The following is a 27,001-nucleotide window of genomic DNA, read 5'->3' on the forward strand; positions in this document are numbered from 1 at the left end:
CAACTGAACAACTTTCACTTTCCTAGGACGAGCTGGAGCTGTGGTTGCCGACCGCCTGTCCTCTGTCAGTCGCACTGCGAGGAGCTTCAGCCCTTTCACTTTTGTGGCATTCCCCTTACTTTTTTCTTCCCTTCTTATTTAGTCTCTCAGTCGTGTCCACCTCTTTATAACCGTATGAACTGCACCATGCCAGGCCTCCCTGTCCTCCACTGCCTTCCAGAGTTTGCTCAAACTCATGTCTATTGTGGAGAAGGAAATGGCAACCCACTCCAGTGTTCTGCCTGGAGAATCCCAGGGATGGGGGAGCCTGGTGGGCTGCCATCTATGGGGTTGCAGAGTCGGATGCAACTGACGCGACTTAGCAGCAGCAGCAGCAGCAGCATATCCTTCGAGTTGGTGATGCCCTCCAACCATCTCATCCTCTGTCGCCCCCTTCTCCTCCCGCCTTCAATCTTTCCCAGCATCAGGGTCTTAGCCAGGGAGTCGGCTCTTCGCATCAGGTGGCCAAAGCTTCAGCATCAGTCCCTCCAGTGAGTGTTGACCTTGCTGTTCTCCCCTAGGCCTTCAACAAGTACAAGAGAGAGGGGTTCTGCCTCCAGAACGTGGATAAGGCCCCCCTGGCGAAGAGGCGGAGGATGAAGAAGACGAGCACGAGCACGGAGACGCGCAGCAGCTCCAGCGAGAGCTCGCACTCTTCATCCTCCCACTCGCACGGCAAGAGCACGCCCACAAGGGCGCTGCAGCCCGGCAACCCCGCCGACGGCGGCGCCCCCGAAAGCCTCTTCCAGTTCCAGGACTGAGCGCCTGGGGGCCTGGGGACCGAGCCAGGCTCCACCAACCCTTCAGCGCCCTCGGCCTGCCTGGAGGCCGGGCTCTGTGTCTCAGAAGCCGCACCCCGCTGGATCCGTTGGCATCTGCCCCGTAGGGAATTTTTCCAGGAAAACCCAATTGGTTATCCTCGTCCAGAAGCACCGGGCGGAGACTGGGACTGTGAGCAGAGCGCACGGGATGCTGTTAGTGACCTAGGTGACACCCGCGCGACTGCTCCTGAGAGGGCACCGCTTTCTGTCATCTGAGTGGCGACCGGTGAGGTTTGAGCCGCTGACAGTAAGTCACAGGGTCGTCAGAGGTCCGCCAGCAAGAGTTCCCAGGACTGTGATGATACCTGTTGCTTCACCTTGTGGGTATTGTGGGTTTTTAAGAGATACGCGTCCTTTGAACAGTGATTTATCAGCAAAAAAAAAAAAAAAAAAGGTCTAACTGTTTTCCAAAAGATTCTGTCATGAATTTTATGTGTGGTGTATACTTATTTCTTGAGAGAGGACTTTAACTTATTGTTTTTATTTTAGTTAAAATATGGTTACCTATGACGATAACCTACGATTATTAATCTTTTTCTATAAAGTCAAATAAAAGGCACACGCAGGTCCCACGCTGTGTACTGGGGCCTCACTGAGATGCATGCTAAGCTACATATGTTTTTAGTTTTGCACTGCTCTTTCCTGGCAGTTTGTTTTCATGGTTACTGCAGAATATTAAGGTACATGTCTCTGTTTTAAGTAATATTGCACTTTATAAAAAAAAATAGGAATAAAGCAAACTGTTTTATAAAGTGCACTCTTTAAAGCATATGTACTGTACTTTTGCCTTTTTTCCCCCCATTATCTACTTTAAACTTACCCTCACACCCCCTTCTGCTTAGGATGCACCATGGAAGGGGCTGTGAGGTATGGCGTCGTCACTGGCCCCTGCGGCACTGACGTGAGGAGAGCCTGAGTGGGATCCGGCTGAACACTGGGCTCGTGGCCACACTGTGCTGTGCTGCGGTGAGGCTTTTCCTCCTGTAGTCAGATATTATGTACATAATATTTTAGAATCATATCTATGACTTGTTTGGAAGTTTTTCTGTTCAATTTTAAATCCAGAAAGCATATTTTATAAACTTATGCAGAGCACTTGTATAGCTCAAAAGTTCTGAGTTCATAACCGAAAACAAGCGTTGTGTGCTGAAGACATTTCACTGAATGATCACTGCATTTTGAAATATGATTAATTCATTCCCTATGCAAGAGAGGAAGTGGTAGGATTTGTGTGTTATATTTTTTTTAAGCCATCACACAAAATGTCAGGACTGAGAAAAGTGATTTTCTGCTGTGTTTACAGGAATCATGTTTAAAAAGGTAATGCCCAGTATGTCTATGTTGTCAGTTTTGTTAACAATAACCTCTTGAGTGTTAGTTTGGAATCGGGCATGATATTTATTTATTCCTTTCTTGAGATAATAGCAGCATTAATTTCAACCAGTTATGAATACTAAAAATATTGCACTCAATGTAATAGCATATTTATTACTGAACCAATGTATATATTAATAGCACAGGCAACAAAAATGGCAAATATTAAACTATTTTCAAAATGTATTATCCTGTCCACATTTTTGTTCACAGTGATTATCAGAAATAACTTATACTTTTCAGTGGCCCAGATGGCTGCATAATTCTTGAGTCAATGAAAATTTTGTGCTTCTAGCTTTTGGTCCTTCTTAGCAATGGTCGTAAATCTGAGGTACATTGTTACCAAACTCAAGCTAATTCACAGACTGGGATTCCATCAGGCACAGAGTTAAAATAACCAAGAAAATGTCCACTTATATCTATAGGAAGGTCGACTATATCTAGAAATGTGTGAGTTAGCGCCATACATTTTTAAAACTATGCATTCTAGGAGAAAATACTAATAAAGCATAAACTATAGAGGCTTTGTTGCAAAGGGAAAATGATCCAGAAAGATAGTGGGTATACCCTCATGATTGATGGCATAAGTGATGCATTGTGAATTTTGGAAATTCGTGGGTTTCACCTACATTTATTACCTTTGCCACCTTGGAGGACTTGACAAAATGAAATGGTAAAATGGGCAGCGCACGAGGAAGGAGAGAGAAAGCCGGTCCATCAGCTGCTGGGCTTTCCTTCAGAACCTCGAGTGGGCTTGAGGAGCGCTCGAAGCAGGGCCCACAGGGCCCGTCCCCACCCGCACGCCGCAGGCCATCGGTGTCCGTGAACGACGCTGTAAAATTCACGAAGCTCTCATGCAGTCACATCAAAAAACCTTAAAAATACTTTATAGGAAAACGTTAAATGAAAGGACTCCTCTTTGGTATGAGGAGAAGAAGAGAAGTAGCTTTAAGACAAATGTGAACATTAAATTCTCTACGTAATGGTTTTGGAGATAGAACCAAATCACCGCTTCCCGGCTTCCTTCATTGGTCACGGTGTGCAGTTTTCATGCCATTATACGCTCTGATTCTTGTATCTGTAACTGTCCGTGGCTGAGAGGCAGGGATAAGAAAGCAGAAGCAGTAGAGGAAAGACACATTGAAAAGCCGGTCTCTAACTGTTGTGCCGGATCCTGTGCTGAATGAGTTAAATTAGCTGTTTTAAAATTCATTAATTCTTCCAACCCTTTATAAAATAATAAACCACTGAACCGCTGGAACAGAAAATCAAGTCTCCAGAGTTAATTTCAATATTCTGATCTCTCTTGGAATTGCAGATTCACTTACCCATGAAAGACCGCTTTCTATTTATTTTTTTGTACTACTGCTGATTTCTTAAATATCTGTGATATGCTGAGAACTTAAATAACTGTGTAAATGGCTTTGTATAAGGTAAGTTATTTAAAAAAAACACCTACTAGGGTAGCTGTGACTTTTTTTTTTAATAAGAGAATTCCTTTTGTATCTCAGTTTTTTTAAGTATGTTCTCAAATACTTTATACAAGTATACAAGTTGTCTACTTACTTACCTTACCCTCATTCCAAACACCTGTTATTGTCATATGTTAAGAACAGGGTTCCAAAATGGTGAACATTTCTACACTGTTGAACTTACAGGTGTGTGAGACCACCTGATTACTTTGTGTGTTCTCCTAATGATCAGTAATAAGAACATGATTTGGTGATTGTGTGATCATGCTTTTAATATTAAGATCTAAGTAAATAAGTTATATTCAGATATGCTACTTACACCAGAGCAGTATAATTATAGATGATTTACTGTAATATAGTGAAATATCTTTAAATTGTTTTGAGTTTTGGACCCTCAAATATCTTACACTAGAACATCCCAATTTCTGGCCTTTAATTTATTTACACCATGCAAGAGTCAACCTTTATTTAATACCTTTATCTGGCATGAAAATGTTATGTGTCAGGCTTTAATGAAATTGAGAATTTAAATTCAAGTTATTGTCAAACTCAAAGAAAGTAAAAGTAGTCATAAAATAACAGATGCAAGAAAGTTTCTAAGTATGATCTGTCCAAAGAGCTGCTTCAGCGGCATGAAGGTTTATTTGCTATCATGTTAAGTAACTCCAAATTGTGCTATTTCTTAGAATGTTTTCCTGAAGGGTAGTTACTAAAATTTTTTCTATATGGGGGAAAAGTGTATTTTCAAGGAGGCAGCATTTTTCATCTTTTTTTTTTTTTTTTTTTTTTTTTCAGTTTCTCTTGATTTTATTGTTCTTTTAAAAAAATAAAAGTACATCTTTTACCGGTACAGGTTAGAGTGTTGCCATGGTAATGAGGTGAGCACTGGAGTTTAATTCTCTGCTGAATTTCAGTAGCACTTGAAAAGTTCTGTTTTCAACTGGATATTTTTGCTGTTCTTTTGGAAAAATAACTTAGTAACAGAAGGCTGTTAGGCTGCATGCATATGCCTGAATTCCCATGTTCTTTTTACTTGTGTCCAAAGTGTGAGGCGGCTGTTCCAAACCAGCAGGGAGGAGCCACATGCTGTCTGCATGGAAATCCTGGGTTCATTTCTTCTTTAATAAGGATGCTCCCAATGCAACCCTTTGGCTTCATCTTATCTGAAGGTCACCTTGATTATTTCATCAAGGCTTTGAATGAAGTCCTGTTCTCAGGGGCTGCATCGCTAAGGCCATCACCCCCCAGAAACCCTCAGAAGCAGAGGTCACTCCCAGACCAGGGTGGGAGGCTCAGGACAAGGATAGGTCTAAAGAGGACACAGATTTTCCACTGACCTGGTCCCCACAAAATTCACACTGAAACTCAAGCATGCCTCTAAAAGCATCAGCGACAGGCAGATTAAAAAGTCTTGGAGGCACATGTGTATAAAACAGCCAGTGGGAAGCTGCTGTATAGCCCAGGGAGCTCAGCTCGGTGCTCTGTGATGACCTAGAGGGGTGGGATACATGTATACACGTCGCTGATTCACTCTGCTGTACAGCAGAAACTAAACAACACTGTAAAGCAATTATACTCCACTTTGGGGAGAAAAAAAAGGTCTTGGAGGTACACCACACCACAGTTTAAATAAAAGGTACGTGCCTGTTCTATTCTTCACCCCAGGTGTGATTTCAGGGCAGGACCCCTGTCGTGCCATGGCGCACTGGAGATGTTGTTCTGGAAGAAGCACCAGCTGGGGGGCAGGGTGCGCCTAGGATGGGCTCAGGCTCCACTTCACAGGTGTCTCCAGTCATTAAAAACACCTCTCAAGACCAACTGGGACTCAGCTCAGCTGACAAGGATAGGGTGGCCTTGGCACCCACGTCGCCCTTTCCAGAGGGTCAGGTTGGTCCCATCCCCTGGCTGTACACGCCAACACGGAGGCTGGGGGTTAAGGGACTGCATTTCCTGCAGCCAACAACCCAGGGCCACCGGCGATGGCCCTGGTCACTTGGCTTTGCATGACTGCTTGCTCGTATTTCTCAAACTAACTTAAAAAAACCCAAAAACACCCAAAACCTAGTTTAAGGAGGGAAGGAGGGGAAGGGCTCGCCTCGGCTTCCGTGGCTTTCCTAAAGCAACATCTTGACTACACCCTGGGCTGACGGCAGCGACGGTGAGGAAACATTCGACGACGGCTTCCCAAACTCCAGGCGTTTTCCCAACCCTTTGTCGCCGAGAGGCACGTTGCTGCCGCCGGGCCGCCTGTCCACGCCGTCTCTGTTTTTGCTCCCCCGCCCCGAGGCTGGGCCACTGGCTCGGCCTGGGGACTGATCGTACATGAAGTTCCGGCAGGAAGCAAGTTTGGACTCCAGGGCCCCCACTTTCCGCAGCAGGTCTCCCACGATGTTGAGGGCTGATATCCGGGCTGCAGGCGTGAGGGGGGTCCCCCCAGTGGAGTCGTCCAGGCCACGTCTGAAGGTCCCAGGAGTGTTTAAACTCGAGCTGGGTCCTCGATGAGCTATGGGGGTGGACAGCACGGAGCCAGTGGCCTGCACCGCTGTGTCTGTCCTCTCAGCGTCCACCGAGCTGGGCATGGGCGTCCTGGGTTTCTCCTGCTTTTGCTGCACAGCCAATTCCTGCCGCAAGTCTCTGGCTTCATCCTTTAGTCGCTGAACAGATTCGAGGAGATTCTCCTTCTCATCCAGTTCGCTCTCCAGGAAGGCGTTTCTTTCTATGGCTTGATTCAAACGCTGTTCAAAGTCCTCCAGTGACATGATCGTAGCCCGTTTGGCTCTTTCCAGGTCATCGTTGGCTTGCTCCAGCTCTCTGATGTACTTCTGCAGTTTATCTTTTATGGCTTTTGTCTGGGCAAGGTCATCCTCTAAGGCTGAGATCTGCCGGTAGCCTTCAGAATGCTGTGTTTTAAACTTCTCCTTGATGGTCTCCAGCTCCATGCGAAGGTGGTTGTTTTCCATCAACAGGTCCCTGTTTTTGCTCTCAGTTTGTTGCAGCTGTGTCTCCAGTTCCGCCTCGTATTCCCGGCTTTCCTCCTGGAATTCCCGGAGCTCCTCTTGGGTGTTCTCTGCCCTCTGCTTGTAGGTCATAGCCAGGTCTTTCCAATAGTTGGCCTCTTCCTCCTCAGAGCTGAAGGTCTTGCCCGAGTCTGCCATTGTGGAAATGGGGGGAAGAGTTCACTCCTCTTGGTGCATAATGTCGGCTCCGGCTCTGCGGACCAGCGGCGGCAGCTGGGGCGGCTGCGGCTGGGGCCGGTGCAGCCCCGGGCCTCTGGCCGCCGCCCCCACCCCAGCATTTTTCATCTTAAAAGCATTTGTTCTGTCTCATTTCTTGCCTTTGCGCTTTCACGGTGTTCCTCCTGAGCCCCTCCTTTGTGTGCCCAGTTCCCCGTTATGTGATTAGGTGATTGATGCTTTCATTCCCCAAGGCGCTTGTCCACTTTTTAGTTCATGAATTTGTGAGTTAAGCAGGTATCTGTATTTTATGTTTACCTACTATTAGACCAAAGTTATGGAGAAGGCAATGGCAACCCACTCCAGTACTCTTGCCTGGAGAATCCCAGGGACGGGGGAGCCTGGTGGGCTGCCATCTATGGGGTCGCACAGAGTCAGACACGACTGAAGCGACTTAGCAGCAGCAGACCAAAGTTAAAGTGATTCCCCAGTCTGCCTGTCTTGGCTTCTTCATATTAGTGCAAAACAGGTACTGCTCATTGTCAGCCATTTCCTTCCCATTATTCCTCTGAACACGTGGTGAAACCTTGCTGTTTTGTATCTAGAAGGAGACTTGAATTAAAAGACAGGAATCTTGGTATTTATTCATCAGGCTTAATTTTCCTGGTGCATTTCTGACAGAATAGGTAGAAGGACATTGTGTAATATTTTTCTACTTAATTAATACAATAGTGTGTAGGCTGTCATAAGGAGTTAATACTTCACATTGGTCACGCAGTGTTTAATGCAGCAGTTTTTCCCCAGAGCACAGGAAACGGGGATAATTCTTAGCATTACGTGGTTTCCATTAGCCTTTAACGTTGCATTGTTAATTTATACAGTTTTATAAAATTTGTCTCTTCACTTAAAAAATTAAAATTCCATTTTCATTCTTGTTCCTTTCCGTACAAACAAGAACAGTTTTGATCTTTCAGGTTTTGAAGTCCTCCTATGTAGAAAAAGAAGAATAAAACAAAAGAACGACCCTCCAAAATGTCGTGACTTAGAAAAGGAAATTTAAGTTGTATGCACAAAATGCTCAGGTTTACTTCCTGGCATTTCTGCTTATAGATAGTTTGGAAAATCATTGTTGCTCATGTTTTATTTGTTTTAAAATTCAGCATGGTTGAGGAACTTGGCATTCTTAACTGCGGCTTTATTTTTAACTTTGTAAGAGCCTGATTGTGTAAATGCGCGCTGTTGAGTAGGAATGGATGTGTGATAACAATCCTCCTTAAAGACCTGTTGCCGTGGTAGACATTTGATCATCGTGACAGTGTATTTTAGGTCCTGTAGTGCTACCCCGTCTGCTCAGATTATAAATAACTGTGAAAGTGAAAGATGCTCAGTCGTATCCGACTCTTTGCGACCCCATGGATATACAGTACTTGGAATTCTCCAGGCCAGGACACTGGAGTGGGTAGCTCTTCCCATCTCCAAGGGATCTCCCCAACTCAGGGATCGAATCCACATTGCAGGTGGATTCTTTACCAGCTGAGCCACCAGGGAAGCCCAAGAATACTGGAGTGGGTAGCCTATCCCTTCTCCAGCGGATATTCCCCACCCAGGGATTGAATCAGGGTCTCCTGCATGACAGGCGGATTCTTTACCAGCTGAGATACAATGGAAGCCCCAAATATTGGTAAAAGAAAAGATTAAATGCACAATAATTCTCATACTTCTGATGGCTAAGAAGAGGAATATAAAGGTGCTACGTCACGTATAAAGGTACCGCTTTAGTACTAAAATTTTGAAAAATACTCTTAAAAACTTGATTGCATGAATTTTAAAAAAGAAGACGAAACCACATTTACTCATACATAAAGGAATTTTGAAAAGGCTGGCATTTTAATTTATAACTTGTATCAGTTCAGTTCAGTTCAGTTGCTCAGTCGTGTCCGACTCTGCGACCCCATGGACTGCAGCACACCAGGCCTCCCTGTCCATCACCAGCTCCCAGAGTTCACTCAAATTCACTTCCATCGAGTCGGTGATGCCATCCAGCCATCTCATCCTCTGTCGTCCCCTTCTCCTCCTGCCCCCAATCCCTCCCAGCATTGGAGTCTTTTCCAATGAGTCAACTCTTTGCATGAGGTGGCCAAAGTACTGGAGTTTCAGCTTCAGCATCATTCCTTCCAAAGAACACCCAGGACTGATCTCCTTTAGAATGGACTGGTTGGACCTCCTTGCAGTCCAAGCGACTCTGAAAAGTCGTCTCCAACATCACAGTTCAAAAGCATTAATTCTTTGGTGCTCAGTTTTCTTCACAGTCCAACTCTCACATCCATACATGACTACTGGAAAAACCATAACCTTGACTAGATGGACCTTTGTTGGCAAAGTAATGTCTCTGCTTTTTAATATGCTATCTAGGTCATTTCCAAGGAGCAAGCTTTAATATGCTATCTAGGTTGGTCTTTCCAAGGAGCAAGCGTATTTTAATTGTGTACTTCTGCCTAAAATGGCAATGGCACCCCACTCCAGTACTCTTGCCTGGAAAATCCCATGGATGGAGGAGCCTGGAAGGCTGCAGTCCATGGGGTCGCTGAGGGTCAGACACGACTGAGCGACTTCACTTTCACTTTTCACTTTCATGCATTGGAGAAGGGAATGGCAACCCACTCCAGTGTTCTTGCCTGGAGAATCCCAGGGACGGGGGAGCCTGGTGGGCTGCCGTCTATGGGGTTTCACAGAGTCAGACACGACTGAAGTGACTTAGCAGCAGCCGCGGCCTAAAATGGTGATGCATCTCTAGGTGTGGAACTGAACACGTGTTGAAGTAACCTAAACTGCAGTAATCTATGTAACTATGTAAATTCTTCCACAACTTTACATAAAGATAAGACTTTTTCTCCCTAGAAAGTAAATGGAAGAAAAAGATGAAAAACATTTTTCCCCCTCAGTTCTATGTGGACAGCTAAGAGTAAAAGCATTACCAAGCCACGGCTCACAGGGAGGCCGTTGGCGTCCACCGCGGCCTCCACTGTCTTCGCGCACTGCAGCACTTGTGCTTCCCTTGCACTGGTTTTGTTCTCCAGTTCCGAGACTACGGATACACAGTAATGTATCCCTACACTGGTGTTTATTTTCTTAGGCTCCAAAATCACTGCAGATGGTGACTGCAGCCATGAAATTAAGAGAGTCTTGCTCCTTGGAAGAAAAGCTATGACCAACCTAGACAGCATTTATTAATAAAGCAGAGACATTACTTTGACAGCAAAGGTCCGTCTAGTCAAGGCTATGGTTTTTCCAGTAGTCATGTATGGATATGAGAGTTTGACTATAACTGAGCACCAAAGAATTTATGCTTTTGAACGGTAGTGTTGGAGAAAACTCTCAAGAGTCCCTTGGACAGCAAGGAGATCAAACCAGTCCATCCTAAAGGAAATCAGTCCTGAATATTCATTAGAAGGACTGATGCTGAAGCTGAAGCTCCAGTATTTTGGCCACCTGATGCAAAGAACCAACTCATTGGAAAAGACCCTGATGCCGGGAAAGACTGAAGGCAGGAGGAGAAGCGGATGACAGAGGATGAGATGGTTGGATGGCATCACCGACTCAATGGACATGAGTCTGAGCAAGCTCCAGGACTTGGTGATGGACAGGGAGACCTGGAGTGCTGCAGTCGATGGGGTTGCAAAGAGTCGGACATAACTGAACTGCACTCATCTCACATGCTAGTAAACTAATGCTCAAAATTCTACAAACCAGGCTTCAACAGTATGTGAATCATGAACTTCCAGACATTCAAGCTGGATTTAGAAAAGGCAGAGGAACCAGAGATCAAATTGCCAACATCCGCTGGATCATCGAAAAAGCAAGAGAGTTCCAAAAAAATATCTACTTCTGCTTTATTGACTATGCCAAAGCCTTTGATTGTGTGGACCACAACAAACTGGAAAATTCTGAAAGAGATGGGAATACAAGACCACTTGACCGGCCTCTTGAGGAATCTGTATGCAGGTCAGGAAGCAACAGTTAGAACTGGACATGGAACAACAGACTGGTTCCAAATAGGGAAAGGAGTATGTCAAGGCTGTATATTGTCACCCTGCTTATTTAACTTCTACGCAAAGTACATCATGAGAAATGCTGGGCTGGAAGACGCACAAGCTGGAATCAAGATTGCCAGGAGAATTGTCAATAACCTCAGATACACAGATCTGCCACCCTTATGGCAGAAAGTGAAGAAGAATTAAAGAGCCTCTTGATGAAAGTGAAAGAGGAGAGTTAAAAAGCTGGCTTAAAACTCAACATTCAGAAAACGAAGATCATGGCATCTGGTCCCATCACTTCATGGCAAATAGATGGGGAAACAGTGGAAACAGTGTCAGACTTTATTTTGGGGGGCTCTAAAATCACTGCAGATGGTGACTGCAGCCATGAAATTAAAAGACGCTTGCTCCTTGGAAGGAGAGTTATGACCAACATAGACACCATATTAAAAAGCAGAGACATTACTTTGCCAACAAAGGTCCGTCTAGTCAAAGCTATGGTTTTTCCAGTGGTCATATTTGGATGTGAGAGTCGAACTGTAGAAAAAGATGAGCACCAAAGGATTGATGCTTTTGAACTGTGGTGCTGGAGAAGACTCTTGAGAGTCCCTTGACTGCAAGGAGATCCAACCAGTCCATTCTGAAGGAGATCAGCCCTGGGATTTCTTTGGAAGGAATGATGCTAACGCTGAAACTCCAGTACTTTGGCCACCTCATGCGAAGAGCTGACTCATTTGAAAAGACCCTGATGCTGGGAAAGATTGAGGGCAGGAGGAGAAGGGGATGACAGAGGATGAGATGACTGGAGGGCATCACTGACTCAATGGACATGGGTTTGAGTGAACTCTGGGAGCTGGTGATGGACAGGGAGGCCTGGCGTGCTGCAGTCCATAGGGTCACAGAGTTGGACATGACTGAGTGACTGAACTGAACACTGGTGTTTCACTTACTATTTCTTAATATGTTTTGACTAACATTTATAGGTTATAATTAAGATCAAAGACATAAAGACTTGATTGGGGCAGAGAAGTAAATTTGAGGATGGAAATTGTAAAGGAATAGGGAAATGATAATGCTACATGAGAAAGTGAGCAGCCGAACAACTCTGAGATGCAAACATTTGGTATGAACGTGGAGAGGGCTACTGCATAGCAGTGCTCTCGATATTTCAATGACCATATGGATAAACACCTTTTAATAATTTTGTCTACTGTGTGGATAAACTTATTTAACCTGTTGGGTACAGGCTTTGTAAGGTGGCTGTTTTCCTTTAGAGGGCCCGTTGATAACTTTTTCCTCTGTTTCCCTACCTCCGTCCTTCCAGACTTTTCCTACTGCCTTTTGTTCAGACCCCTGACATTCTGTGGCCAAAAGAATCAGTCAAAATGGAGCGCTGACTACATAAGTAGCGATCGCAGTTTTAACATCTTTTAATGCAGTATCATGGAATACCTTTTAATATCTTTGTTAGCGGTTTGGAAATTGTCTCTTGTTAAGTGCCTGTTCAGGTTACTTTTTCATATTTATTGGGTTGTCTGTCTTTTTCCTACTGATTTGCTGGGGTTCTTTATGTTTTAGTGATAATGAGGTTTTGGTCTGATATATTATTATAAATACCTTCTCTTTGGTTTGCTTTTCCACTTTCCAAATGGTGACCTTTGATGATCAGAAAGCACTAATTTTTATGAGGTCCAATATACCAATCTTTTCTCTTATGGTTAATGATTTTTGTGTCCTGTTTAATAAAGCTTTACACCAATCTTATGAAAATATTCTTAAATTTTTTTAAAAGCTTGTTTTATCACTCACATTGGGCATATGGTTACCCTAGTGCTGGTATTTGTATGTGGTGAGGAAACAGCCAAAGTTCATTTACTTCTGTAAGAGTATTCACTTGACCCAGCCCAATATACTGAACAGCTCGGTGCACTGCAGTTGGAACTGTTAAGTCTTCGCATATGATAATATAAGACTTCTGACACCTCTGATCTTCTTCCGGATGGTCTTAGCTACTCTTGACCCTTTGAATTTTCAGACACATTTTAGTAACAGCATCTCAGTTTCCCTAAGGGACCGTGTAGATGTACCTTAGGGTTTAATTGAAACTGCATTAAAAATTAGATCAATTTCAGGAGAATTTATATCTTCTCAATTTTGAGTTTGGCAATCCATAAACATGGTATATCCCTCTAATTACTTGTCGTCTTGAATTTGTCTCAGCAATGTTTTAAGATTTACGTGTAGAGGTTAGACTTATTTTTAGTTTTTTTTTTAATTTCTAGATGTTTGATGTTTGTATTTTATTATCTAATTCTTTTTGTTAGCATGTAGAAATAAAATTAATTTTTGTATTGTCTTTGCATCCAGCAGCCTTACTAAATTCACTTTATAATTCTGTAGATTTTTTTTGGTATCTTTTCATGCACATATACCACCATATCTATTATTTATAGAACATATGTTGTATATATACATGAAGAGATACTGAAGTGGGTGGTCCTCCTCCAGGGAGCCATCCCACCCCAGGGGTCAGACCTGCGTGTTCCGCGTGGGCAGGCGGGCTGCTCTCTGCTCAGCTTTGCGCTCTCTCTGAATTTTCAGTTTCTCCAGAGGAGGCAGAATGAATAGGAGCTGACCCCGTGTGCTTCCTTCTTTCAGGGGCCGCAGCCCCTGGGACCTGCCGTCACTGGTCTGCCCCGTGATGTCCGTAAGCAGATTTCCTGTGTTATCAAGCTTTCATGGTTGTTTTCACTGGGAGAGTTAGTCCCGGTCACTGGCTCCTCCACTGTGGCCGAAGCAGAGACGGGTAATGGTCGTTTTGAATCCCTGTTGTCGCTTCCCCACAGTGGCTCCTGCTGTGAGAACTCGGTTGTCACAGGGTCACGTGTGTTCATTTTTCCTTCATGCACTAGACATTTTTGAGCTGCTTCAGGCTAGGTACTATTTTAGAAACAGGTAATATAAGAGTAAATTAGATAAGATCTCTGCCTATTGTTTTAAATAAAGGCTACTTAATGGCTTCTGTGTCATGCTTGTACTAATTAAAGACCTTGCTTACCCGTAGGTGAGAGGAAGATAGACTAAGACCTTTTGGATGACAGCACCTTCCTATTTTATACAAATGTTTTTAGCCCTTTAAAAAGTCCCGCTGAGGTGGACTCAGTTCACGGCGCACACGCAGTACGCCAGCGTTCCGCCTCTGCAAAGCTAGGACCTCGTGCTTAATTCTCTACCTGGGAGTTTTCACATCATGCAGACAAAATAAACATGTAAAAAACTCAGTTTGAAACACGATTATATGACAGTTTGAGCTGAAGCTCCAGGAACTGACTTATGGAGAACAAATTTAACTCTGAGATTAAATCTTTCCATGAGTGTTACCGTGAGTCTGGTAAAGAACCAGCCGCCTGTCGTTCCTCACTTCAGTTTTCACATGCTGCAGAGCACTCACCAAATGCTCTGAGAGGCTGAAAAACGGCCTGGTGTTCTCAGTCTTCCAGAATAGCTAAAATGTCACTGAGAAAAATTTAACCTGGGCGCATAGCACTGTTAACATATTATGGTCAAATAAAAAAGTTTACTCTTCTGTCCTTTGCTGTTCTTTCCCACTTTAGAAATTTTACCTAATGGATTATTTTCTATCCCAAAGACATGTTCCAGAGATGACCCTTTGTTCCTCCAACTACAGTCCATTTTCACGTGATCAGAGGCAGTCGAAGAGCTAGAACATCATCACCAGAGAAGATAGGCTAAGACCCAGAAAGTAAAGTGCGGTCAGGACAGGCCACAAGTCCTCAGCACCTTGGCTTAGTGTCCTTGGAATCACCGCCCTTTTGGAATGGTCTAAGAACCACCAGTTAAGAGGAGGAGAAGCCCAAGTCCCTCTGCTGTTCATCTGAAATGACCGCAATGCTGTTAATCCGCTGTGCATGCTCAGTCGCTCAGGCGTGTCCGACTCTGTGCAACCCCATGGACACTAACCCGCCAGGCCCCTCTGTCCATGGGATTCTCCAGGCAAGAACACTGCAGTGGGTGGCCAGGCCCTCCGCCAGGGGGTCTTCCCCACCTGGGGATCGAACCCTCATCTCACATCTCCCGCTTTGGCAGGCGGTTCTTTACCACTAGCGCCACCTGGGAAGCCCCAGTACCCCAATATAAAATAAAAAGGTTTTTAAAAAAGTTGAAGCCAGACACAAAAAGCCACATGTTGTATAATTCCAATTATATGAAATGTTCCAAATAGGCATATCCATAGACACAGATCAGTGGTTCCCGGGGATGGTGGGGTGGGAAATGGGAGTGACTGCCTGTGTGTGGGTGGTAAGGTCTGGGGATGGTGAGGACGTTTGGAATTAGACAGTGGTAATGGTCGCACAGCATTGTGACCATACTAGAGACCACCGGATTGTCCGCTCAGCACAGTATTGACCGGAGATGTATGATGGCCACAGACATTAGTTTCTGCAAAACTCCCTCAGTCAATAATGTGTTTAGATGGTGAATTTTATGTTCTATGAATGTTATCTTAATTTTTTCAAAATCACATACACCTAGAAGAACTACCAGCCAGAGAGGAAACAGTTATTTTGAGAAAGCCAGTTCTAACACCTTGCTGTTCAGAGAATACCCTTCCCGGCCTTCCTTATTTCAGCAGCAACTCTATTTGAAACACAATTGATACTATGTTTGGAAAGCCTCTTAGAACAGAACTTAAGTCCTTGGGTTCAAAGTGAATGTGCTTCTTGCGGAAAACCTCAAAAACCCAGCCTGACAGAGGGCACCTCCTTCGGACCCTGTTTTCCCAGCGCTGGGTAGTGTTGGATGGATACTGATGTGCCCTACGTTTTACCAGCAATTACATACAGCTGCTCGTTACTGTACTTTATCTGCCCTGAGGTGAATCCCTCACTTTTGGCCTCGTCATAAAGGGACCACCAGCTCTGTGTTTTACATACATTTTTCTTTGGTGAGTGCTTTTCTCAGATATCTAATCCTACCTATGTTAGCTTTCTCTCAGAAGCAGATTCATTTGTGCAGCAAAGTATTTTCTTGAATCATGAAGTCATTTGGAGCAGTTATTTTTTTCTCAAACACAATTCCATTGAAGCACCAGAAAATCATGCTACTCAAGACTGTGCCTTTTTACTGAAAGTACAGTTGACTCTTGAATAACACTGGTTTGAACTGCACGGGTCCACTTATATGCGGGCTTCCCTTGTGGCTCAGCTGGCAAAGAATCTGCCTGCAAGGCAGGAGACCTGGGTTCAATCTCTGGGTTGGGAAGATCCCCTGGAGAAGGGAACGGCTACCCACTCCAGTGTTCTGGCCTGGAGAATTCCATGGACTGCATAGAACGTGGGGTTACAGAGAGTCGGGCACGACTGAGCGGCTTCACTTTCACACACTGCAGTACTGCGCTGCCCTAGCTGCTTAAATCAGGACACGAGATCCTCCTCTAAAGGAGGGTCAGCCAGCAGTTACACGCAGGTTTTTGTCTGCACGGAGCGTGGGCACCCTTAAACCCCCTGTTGTTCAAAGGTCTACTATTGTCAGAGGTTATACTGTCTCAACTCCACTGTATGCATTTAAAATATATTTAACCTTACCAATTTATTTATACTCATAAAATGCAAAGATTTTATCAACATGAGAGTGAACCTTTTTATTCACCAATTGAGACAGCACAAGAAATTTTCTTTTTTCCGAGCAAAGATATGAACTATTTTGAAGAAAATTAATTCAACTTTAAAAGTGTCAAAATGCTTTTATAGCAAATGCAAATAAAGGTGTTTCAAACCACAAATTGTTTTACATATAATTTTCATGGGAAGAATATATATTGCAGCACAATAAAATCAGTACTTTTTATAAACTTTGGTGAATGTTTTGAAAGTATTTTTGAATGGTACATTAAAATTTTTTTCTTAAAATATTTTTAATAGAATAAAGCACATCTATAATGTAGTATGTATAGTATAACTATTTTGTTTTATCATTAATCTAATTGTATATATGTTTTAAAACAAAAGTAGGCTGGGAAGATAAAAATTATTTGTAATAAGTACACGTTTTACTGAGTAATTCTGTCTTAGATATTTGAGTAAAGTCTACTGGCAAGGCAGTCCAGATTTTTTTTTAATTTTTGATGCCCTTGCTTTTGAGACTCTTATTGGCTTTCTAATGTCAGAAAAACCCTACTCCCCTAACAATTCATAAAAGTTTTTCTCATGGTAAATACATACAGTGAAAAACTCAAATCTTTCAAAATTCTAATTAGTGTTTAAATTGACTCATTTGAGCCATATGTATGTTGCTGCTGCTGCTGCTAAGTCGCTTCAGTCATGTCCGACTCTGTGCGACCTCAGAGAAGGTGGCCGACCAGGCTCCTCTGTCCCTGGGATTCTCCAGGCAAGAACACAGGAGTGGGTTGCCATTTCCTTCTCCAATGCATGAAAGTGAAAAGTGAAAGTGAAGTTGCTCAGTCGTGTCCGACTCTTAGCGACCCCATGGACCGTAGCCTACCAGGCTCCTCCGCCCATGGGACTTGCCAGGCAAGAGTGCTGGAGTGGGGTGCCATTGCCTTCTCCGATATGTATGTTATGAAAGCTAAAAAGCTAACTATTTGTGACTATTCTCCTTAATGTATAATCTTCATTCAGTTCAGTTCAGTTCATTTCAGCTGCTCAGTCGTGTCCGACTCTTTGCGACCCCATGGACTGCATAATCTTCCTTATGTAGGCTCTTTAAGTTAGTTTCTGCAGTGGTTTTATGTTAAGTTTTTCAAACATTAGCAGATCACAGTGGCTATAGTAAAGGGTTTTGTTTTAAATCTGGTGGCATATTTAGGGATCATTAAATTATAAAGTATAATGTCAAATCTTCATACTTGCATTATAAGTACTTAAAAATTAGTCTGTATTAATAGTCTAAATAGATACCTTAGTTTGGAGGGGAAAAATACTATTCTATTGTCTAGTTACTTAACAATTCACTTGTCGCTAGTTACTGAATAGTTCAGTGAAATATATTTGGAGCTTGTAACACCTAATTAATAAGACTCGTTCCTTAAATGGACTCTGTGCTTTGCTGGGATCCTAGCCTATGCTGAAGTACTCTCTGATACCAGTGATCAAAGCAACCATCGAGTATGAGATACCTGTGCAGTGTTTGTTTCTTAGTACATGAAAGAGAAGGCTACACATAGTTAAAACTAGTAACACCAGCTTGTTTTCCTAAAGAACTAATATAGGGACTTCCATGGTGGTCCAGTGGTTAAAAGTCTGCCTTGCGATGCAGGGGACATGGGTTCGATCCCTGGTCAGGGAACTAAGATCCCATGCGGGGCAATTAAGCCCATGCACTGCAAATAAACAGCCTGTATGCCACAACCAAGACCCAATACAGCCGAATAAATAAATAAAAATAAATATTAAAAAAAAACTCATAGAGCTATAACAGGTAATAGCATTCTAGAGTTCTGGGATTATTTTAACATAGCTTTAAAGATGGCTAGAATTTGGATTTAATACAACAACTTCAGAGTCCTAAACTTTGGTGTTTAAAACACCCAGAGATAGGTATTTATTTTTTGATGATTAAGTAAAGAATACATTTTGTTTACTCGGTTGATTTTTATCTAGACTTTATAAATGTGATTTTTTTTTTTTAAGCTATTTCATTGTTGGTGCCTTCATGGGAAATTTTAGTTTGGTTAGTCAACTCTTTCCACTGAGTTTTGGGTATTTGAATTTTTTTTTTTGAATTTTTTGTTTGGTTGGTTGGTTGGTTTGGGGGTTTCTTGTGGGTGAGGTGATAACCTAAGGAGTTTCTGCAGCAGAAATATCATGAAACTATACATGTCCCTTATAAAGTTGTGGCTTTAGAGGAGTTTTTCAAAGCCTATGTTGGGAGGTAGGCAAATTAAGCAGAGCATCATAGTGAATTCTTTTTTTTCACAGTGAATCTTATGTATAGAAAGGCAAACATATTTGGCAGTTTTTGCTAATATTCTGGGATTCTTTTCATTGTCACTGTTTTGCAAACTTAATAATGTTCCTTTCTGATAAGAGGCTGGCTGGAATTTATTTGTATTTAAAGAAATATTTTTAATGTGGAGAACATAAAAGCTGCACATATGCCTCTCATATGGCAACTCTAAATTATCATTGCTCCATCACCAACCATACTAACAGCTTGCATTTTAGTTATATATGAAAAACTATAAAATTATAGTTTTTCATTAAACTTAGCACTGTACATTGAGCATTCTCGAATCTTATTTGGGCAGATTCCATATGATAGGAGTAATACATGAATATTTTTTTCCTTTTAAGGTATTTAGACATTGGAAATTAATGGTTTGCTTATGAGCCATAGATTTAAGGAACCATTATAGATGAAATTTCCATTCTTTTTTTGTAGATGAATTGCTTAGGTATAATACTATGTTTCTATATTCTAAGACTCTTACCAAATAATAATAATTTCTTAATATTGACCAACATGTTATTAAATTAGCTCTTTTTGTTCAAAAGAGCTCTGAGGTGATTAGGAACACTGTGTTGAAGTTGGCTGCAAAGTTGACTGTTTTCCACTGAGCCTCCTGGGAGAACCGAAGCCTCAGGAAGCTGTGAGTGATGAAGCGCAGAGCCCGTCATTTGTGCGCAGCTTAGTCAGGGCCCGGTTTTGTTTCCCAGTGTCAGTTTTTAATAATTACACTTTTCGCATCTTAGGCACATTTGTCCTTTAAAGGAAAACAGGGTTACCAGAAAAGAGCTCACTTTCTCTTTTTTCTTTCGCTCTTTCCTGAACCGTTGGCTTTAACTGAAGAGTAAAATGGATTACATTTGACTCTCTATGAGTACTGCTGATGAGTTTGCAAAAACAGGTGGGAAGGCAATTAAGTACTGGACTTCCAGAAGGCCAGACCCTCAGCCCCTGTGTGCCTCCTCCTCCTTCTGTAAAATGAGAATAACTATACTTGTCCTCCCCTGCCTCAGCAGCACAGTGAAAGATCAATTAAAGTAGAGGAAAAAATCCAAGGTGCATTGATCCCAAAGATGGACAGAATATAGATGTAGCTGTTATTTAATAATGACGACTTTGTTACATAGCAATTTAGTTGTGTCTTTGCTTGATTCTGTATAGTGAATATCAGTTAGCATTTTGAAGTGGAAATTGATAATAGGGAGTTTTTTTAATTACATAGATTTTTAATACTTAAATGCCGGGAGCCAGCATGGGAGTTCCCACCCATGGCAAAGGTCATGCGGAGAGTTCTGGTGCGGAGAGTTCTGGTGGGCAAGGCGAGCCAGAACTCGAGGGGTGCCCCTCTGGGCCTCCCTGAACATCTACCCCAAAACCAAAATCTGTCTGTTTTACCATTTCACGACTTTCACCAACTCTTCTGACATTAACGGGGGCCTATCCCCGACCACCTTTCTCTGTAAGAAAATCAACTTAAAACTCTAGTTAATAAGTCTCCTGGGCATAATAGGAGTGTTTCAATTCAAACCCCTCTGATGACTTTCTAGCTTGCCTGACAGGTTTGTTCAGATTCACAGCCTCCCAACCACGAGAGGCACAGGAAGCTTAAGATATTCTAACAATGCAGAGCTTCTCAGAGAGTTAAAATAGTTAAAATAGAACTAGTAGAGGATTTCTTTGTTGAGCTAATGTTTGCTGCCAAGTTTCCATATCCCTTACCTACTGTGTCCCTGGGAGTGTATTGATTAATATAGTTGGTGTATAGAAATGTAAGTAGTAGCTTTAATGTTTGCAACCTTGGACCCCTGAGTTAATTCTTTTCTTGTTATAGCCCACCACACTTTTGCCCTATATGAATGCAACTTTATCTAACTCTTTTGGAGGGTGGCGCCTGACTTTAGAATAATCACCTTTAGAGAAAAATAAGTTTTCTGAGGAAAGGGTCATAAAATGTTAACAGGCTTCATGGCCAGAAGATGATGTAAATCACCTAAAACTTTTGCATATGATAAGTTTGCAGGAAGAAAGCCTGTCTTTGATAAGGATCAGGGACTGCTGTCCTTGCATGACTCTACCCCTTCCCCCATTATCCTCTATGCACAACTTAAGGTATAAAAAATATATGCTTTGGAAAATAAAGTGTGGGCCTTGCTCACCGAAGCTTGGTCTCCCCATGTCGTTCTTTCTCTTTCCTTTTCCTATTCAGGCTGATCTCCCTAGAGGGCAGGGGCTCTCTGCGTTCACTTTCCTGCCTGGGCTTCTAAGACCCACTGGAGAAGGTGCCTAAGGTGGGGCACCTTCCGTGATTCGAGAGGGCACCTGCGGCCTACGTGAACAGAGCAAGTCCCGTGCTGGGGCTTTATTGGCTTTCTGCGTAAACCAAAGAATATCAGCCTCTTTTCTCTCCTCTATTTTCTTAACTGCAAAATTCTTTCCCTGTCTCTTTCTCCTTTTATCTATCATTTCGCCAACGCCGTCCTCCCGAGGGAATCCCTGGATCCAGCCAGGCTGGACCCCGGTACTTAAGGTCATCAAATAGTAGTATTGGGGGAAATTTCGAGTGTATGCTATAGATCCAAGTGTGGGTTTAGAACATAACACTACACCCAGCTAATTTGTAGACTGCCTTGCTGTTTGAGCTGGCTTGGTTATTTCAGACGCCTGCACAGTTGATCAGTCAGACCATCGTCATAGCAGTATTTTCAGCATATCCCGGAACCTTAGAATCTAGGAACCTTGGCGCCCATCCCGTGCAGTTTCCTGCTGGAAGCCGCGCTCCGTCCCGGTGACCTCGCTGCTGCGCGCTGGCGCAGCCCCTTCCTGAAACGGTTTGGGGCAGGAGGGCTGTGCTGCCTCCTCGCTGCTTCCATGTGCCCCTTTTGTTCAAGAATTCCCTAAAACTTTGGAACTAGTCGTGTGTTCCAGTACAATGCAAGCATTTACAATCTTGTATTGAAGACCGTCCCTATTTAAAGGGCCCGGGTTGGCATCATTTTCTGGGTTTTCTTTCATTTTTGTTTTCACCGTGGTTTTCCCCATTGTTTTCGACCTGGTTTCATCGTTGATTGGGTGGTTTTCTCCATTTTCTTAATAATTTGGCCATATATTCTTCCCCTTTTATTTGTATCTTCTTCCACTTGGCGTTTATGGTGAGCAAGGAGGGAAGGGATGTCTGGTTTTTGAATGGGCTAAACCCCTGACTTCTGTCCTTGGCTTCCTGCGGCAGTTGAGTTGATAAGCACCTCTTATTTTAAAAGGTCCTTCAAAACTAGAAGCCGTGCCTTTGAGGGCAGTGCCTGGGAAGCAGCGTCAGGCACTCTGGGGAAGGGGAGCTGAGCGGACCTCAGAGTAGAGTGTCCCAGCGCCCTGCAGCCGAGGCTCCTTCTCCGGAGCACGCTTCCAAAGACAGAGACACGTGGCAGAGGCGAGGCATTCCAGTGTAGCACCGGCTGCCAGGTAGGGCAGCCTGAGATGGTGTGTCCATCTTGCTTTCACAGGTCAGGCTTAGGACATACCTAGTTTTGATATTTAAATCCTCCCGTTTGTCCCATCTTTGGGAAATGACAGTACCTTTGTTTTGCACTCTGGCGCAAATGTGCATCAGTAAAGTAAATCACTTTAGTCATATCTTTTCATTTGGTTTCACTTCTGCTCCTCTCTCTCCTTTCACACTCTCCTTCTCGCTCTCCCCGCGGGATCCCTCTGCTTTCTCCCACCTTTCTGAAGGAAGCTGTTCTTGTTCTTACTGGCCTCCAGGTCACCAGCTTAGCAGCCTCGGGCTCCAGACCCTCTACAGAGCTTATCAGTGGGTAGCCACCAAGTTAACTCTTTGAGACACTTTTAAACAACTATTTGCCATCCAATCACATCAGCTATGCAGCCGTCTAAGGTGGCCCTTCAGGCGGAAGAATCGCCAGCCAGAGTGGGTGTGCTTCTAAAATAAAAGACCTGTAGTTAATGACCTCCTTCAAAAAAACTTCTCTTTTCAGACATATGGGGGCATGTTCATCCCTGGTCAAAACTTTGGTTGCCACTTCGAAAGGGTCGCTTCTGAGGGTGCCGTTGCAGCCTTTTGTTGCTGGCTCTGTGACTGCCTGATAAGCAGCGGCTGAGTCACCCTCCCCTGAACGCGGAGGAGCAGCTGTTCCACTCAGACCCCAGGCAGCCCGCAGCCTCTCCAGCTGGGACCAGCGACTCATGTATCATCAAAGAGGGGAGCTGCTCTATTTGCAGATGTCTGCTTGTGTTTTTCTTTGCTTCATCTTTGTCATGGTCTGCTTGCCTTAATGAGGTTCTTTACCTGCATATCTGTCTCTTTTTCTCTCTCTCTCACCTTTATCCCAATTTTCCAATATTAAAAATTCCTGTTTTATGCTAGAAAGAAGCAAAAAGTCCTTTTATGTGAAATCTATAAATAGGGTTTGCTTTGGGATTAGATAATTTCTTCTTTGGGTTGTAAACCTCAATTTGGATGGCAATTATAACGGGTTTTTAACCTCTTTGAAAAAGCCCTTCCAGGGCAAACCTTTGACATAGTTACTTAACTGGCATGCAATTACAATTTTATTTGCATGATTTTTTTCCTAGGACTCTAGAAGAACTTAAGACATTCTGACAATGCAAGAAATAAAATTATCCTCACATCAAGGATCAGCGTTTCTCTTATATGTGCCTTTGTGCCATTTTTAATTTTTTTATTAGTATTAATCTAGTATTAGTCCTCCCCAAAGGGAGTGGTTGGCTGTCTCCCACAGTAAGTGTGTAGCAGCTTTTCTATAGCTGTTTTCCTGAATCCCATATAATACTTCATGGTAGGATTTTTTTAATTGATTAATTCTAGCTGGGCTAGAATCTTCAAGTATTAATTTAGAAGAACTAAGCATTACACGTTTCTTTTGTTGCTATGAATATTCATAGTTATTTGAATGTTATTTGAATGCTTTATAACAGTGATAACTGGTATTGCTATTGATTAAAGGTAAAATATAAGGAGTTAAGAATTTGTATACTAAGAGCTATTGACGGAGAATTTTCAGAACCCCATACTGCTTGTGTAAGAGGCGTGTGCTTTTTTAACCCCCTCGTCTCTCAGCTCATCTCCCCTTTGTTCAGGCAGATCTGAATGAGTTGTCGCTGGAAGACACACAGGAATCAAAAAGTGAGCCCAGCGTGGAAATACGGCATCGTCTTGCCTTGGGAGTTTGGCCTCAAGGTTTTTATATGTGGGTTTTGTTTTTAACAAAGCAGTAAGGCTTACTTTCTGTCAACTTGTGTGTGTGTAAAGATTATTTGTTCAACTTTAAGAAAAAAGTAAACCTGTGAGCGTGTGGACACAGGATTCCGGATTTGGGTGTGTGGGGTGGCTTGCGGCAGACCGCGTGGTCCATATACAGCGTGCTGGTTCGAGAACTGGGGCTATTAAAGCAACCCCGCCGGAGCTGGCAGGAGTCCACGTCTCAGGGGAGCGACTCGGGTGGACTTGCTGTGCTCAGAGGGTGTGCGGCACCCGCTGTCCTCCTGCACTTGGCCGCGCCGCTTGGCGCCCCTTGACAGCGGGGGCAGCTTCCGCGGCACGCAGTTCTCTAAAGGTCTGGTCCGGCAGTCATGATCCAAAGACTCCAGGAGAGACCAGCCCCTGATAGATCTCGGGGAGAGAACGCCTGGGGCTTCGCTACCACGGCCCTTGGCGGCGGGTTCCCTGCCTCCCTGGCCGCCTCCCGCCCAACCTTCTGCGACTCTCCCCTGCCCCCTCGGCCCCTGACCCCTCCCTTTTATCCTCTGAAACGCACCCGCCTGCCACCCCTCAAGGCCAGCTCCACACAGTCTTCCAAAGAAATATCAGTAGTTCCTTAACTAGACTCTCTTGGAGGCAGCAGCATATGATGGAATGAGTGTAAGTTCAGCTGCTGTGTTGGCTAGTGTTGCTGCATAACAAATAACCCCAAAACCCAGTGGCCTAAAAACAACCACTGTTTATCATTTCCCAGTCCCTATGGGTCAGGAATTCAGGAGTAGCTTACTGGGTGGTTCTGATAGACCAGAGCCCCTCCTTCAGGCGGGAGGATGGTGTCTGGGCTGCTGTCCTCTGATTGTTAATTAAACCAGGGCTGGCTGATCTTTCCCAGGACGGCTCACTTGGGCTCTCATCAGGGCCTCTTGAGTGTCCCTATGCTATGCCAACTGGGTCCCCCTCAGCTCAGTACCTATGAGAGAGCAAGGAGGGAGTCATGGTTCCTTTGGGGTCTTGGTGTCGAATGTCAGACATCACATTCTCTAGAAGCTGGCAGCCAAGTACAGCCACTCTTAAGGGCAGGAGAATTAGACTCCCCTTTTGAAGGGAAGTACTAAAGAATTTGTGGACATATTTTAAAATCTCCCCTCTTTCACTAAGTGATGTTGGATGAGTTACCTCCTGAAGCCTTAGTTTCTTCGTCTTTAAAATGAGAACAAAACCGTCTCCTCAAAGGGTCACATACAGATTCAAACCATGCCTGAGGCCCTGCAGGTGGCCCGTGAGTGGCAGTCACTGTTCCCCGGGCTCGGGGAGAAGGCCAGGGCCAGTCTCTGCTGAGGGTCCAGGTAGGATGGGCCCCCGCCGTGGTGCTAAGTGAGTGCTCGGGAAAGGCGCTCCCTGGGAGTCCCACAGCGCAAGGGGCTGCCCCCGCTGGTCAGCGCAGGAGCCACGCTGGGCCCAGGGTTCCAGAGCGGCTTCTGAGTGGGGCCCATTTCATCCTCCTCCCACTGCTCATCCTGCAATAGGACCCTGGCCACGTCCAGTCTCAGAATGGGGCTTCCCTGGTGGCTCAGACGGTAAAGAATCCGCCTGCAATGCTGGAGACCTGGGTTTGATCCCTGCTTTTGGAAGATCCCCTGGAGAGGGGAACAGCTACCCACCCAGTATTCTGATCAGGAGAATCCCATGGACAGAGGAGCCTGGCGGGCTATAGTCCCTGGGGTCGCAGAGTCAGACACTACTGAGCGACTTTCACTTTCAGAATATGGTGCCTTATGCGGCAAAAGGAAGCTTCCTGGTCTTGAAATGGAGAGCAACCTGGATGGTCCAGGTGGGCCTATGTCACCACAAGGGTCCCCATGGGAGAGGCAGGAGCTCAGAGAGCAGAGAAGACCCTATGCTGCTGGCGCTGAAGATGGAGAAAGGGCCCACAGGCCTAAGGACATGGGTGGTCCCCAGAAGGACAAGGAAATGGATTCTCCCCAGAGCCTCCAAGAAGAGCCAGCTCTGATGACGCTGACTTAGACCAGCGAGACTGACTTTGGACTTCAGGACTCCCACTCAGCAGGATGAGACCCCCTCCAGAACGCAGGGGCCAAGAGCACAGGGCCCCCTCTCTCCCGGCTCCAGGGGCTGTCTTCCCAGGAGAAGCAGGGAGGCAGCCTTTCTCCACCCGCGCCAGCTCCCTGTTGCCGAGGCCGCGTTCTGGGCACGTGCAGATGTGAGCTGGGGCCTGGCCCTCCTTCTGCCCCGTTTGGGGGGCGCTCCGCCATGGTCCTGGGGCACGAGAGCTTCAGGCCTGGTCTTGCTGGACGCCTGTGGCCGAGTTCCCTGCTGCAGAGGCTCGGAAGCCCGCGCCCCGCACCCCCACCCCACTCAGCCCCGGAGCCGCACCTCGCTCCGAAGGAGGCCCGCCTCGGTCCCCGACCCCAGACAGAACTAGGTTCGAGCTCGCCTGGGAGCAGGGGTTTAGGGCTGTAAGGGGCTGAGAGAAAAGGGTACGGGGCTTCTTTTTGAGGCGACGAGAATGTTCTGTAATTGTCTGTGCTGACAGTGTCCATGCCTGCGTGTTTGCTGAAAGCCCGAGTTGTACGCCTTCAGTGGGTGAATTGTATGATCTGTGATTGTATCTCAATAAATCCGTTTTTAAAAAGAACCAACGAAAAGTAAACTTGCGTCACTTTGAGCCGCCGTGTCCGTGCCGGCTGCCGCAGCAGCAGCAGGACTGAATGGCTCCTCCAGCCGCGCGGTCTCGGCCGTGACCTCTCTGCTCCGTCTCCCTCCTGAGGGCATGCTCTCCCAGCGTCTGCCTCTGGCTCCTGGGTGATGCACAGCCTCTTGGAGGGGTGTCTTTTTCCTTAGCTTGGGT

At 44.7% G+C, this 27,001-nt stretch overlaps 2 protein-coding genes across 5 annotated transcripts in view; one reads left to right on the forward strand and one right to left on the reverse strand.

The window, feature by feature from the left end:
• The window catches only part of RPS6KA5 (ribosomal protein S6 kinase A5), a 195,892-nt gene extending 193,472 nt beyond the window's left edge, over positions 1-2,420 (forward strand). For all 4 annotated transcript variants that reach the window (XM_025295079.3, XM_006075882.4, XM_044924607.2 and 1 more), the window contains one exon: positions 561-2,420. In XM_025295079.3, the coding sequence (XP_025150864.1) occupies positions 561-800 (240 nt within the window). In that variant the 3' untranslated portion in view covers positions 801-2,420. The remainder of the gene's footprint in view (positions 1-560) is intronic.
• A 2,182-nt stretch (positions 2,421-4,602) lies between these two features.
• LOC102399215 (nuclear distribution protein nudE homolog 1) lies at positions 4,603-6,930 on the reverse strand. The gene is made up of 2 exons (XM_025295084.3): positions 5,802-6,930; positions 4,603-5,197 (listed from the first exon to the last, which is right to left on the reverse strand). Exon 1 carries the CDS (start codon positions 6,859-6,861, stop codon positions 5,821-5,823), a length of 1,041 nt encoding a protein of 346 aa, XP_025150869.2. The 5' UTR covers positions 6,862-6,930; the 3' UTR covers positions 4,603-5,197; positions 5,802-5,820.
• Positions 6,931-27,001: the final 20,071 nt, after the last annotated feature.

Source organism: Bubalus bubalis, chromosome 11, assembly GCF_019923935.1.
Source record: "Bubalus bubalis isolate 160015118507 breed Murrah chromosome 11, NDDB_SH_1, whole genome shotgun sequence".
Classification (NCBI taxonomy): domain Eukaryota; kingdom Metazoa; phylum Chordata; class Mammalia; order Artiodactyla; family Bovidae; genus Bubalus; species Bubalus bubalis.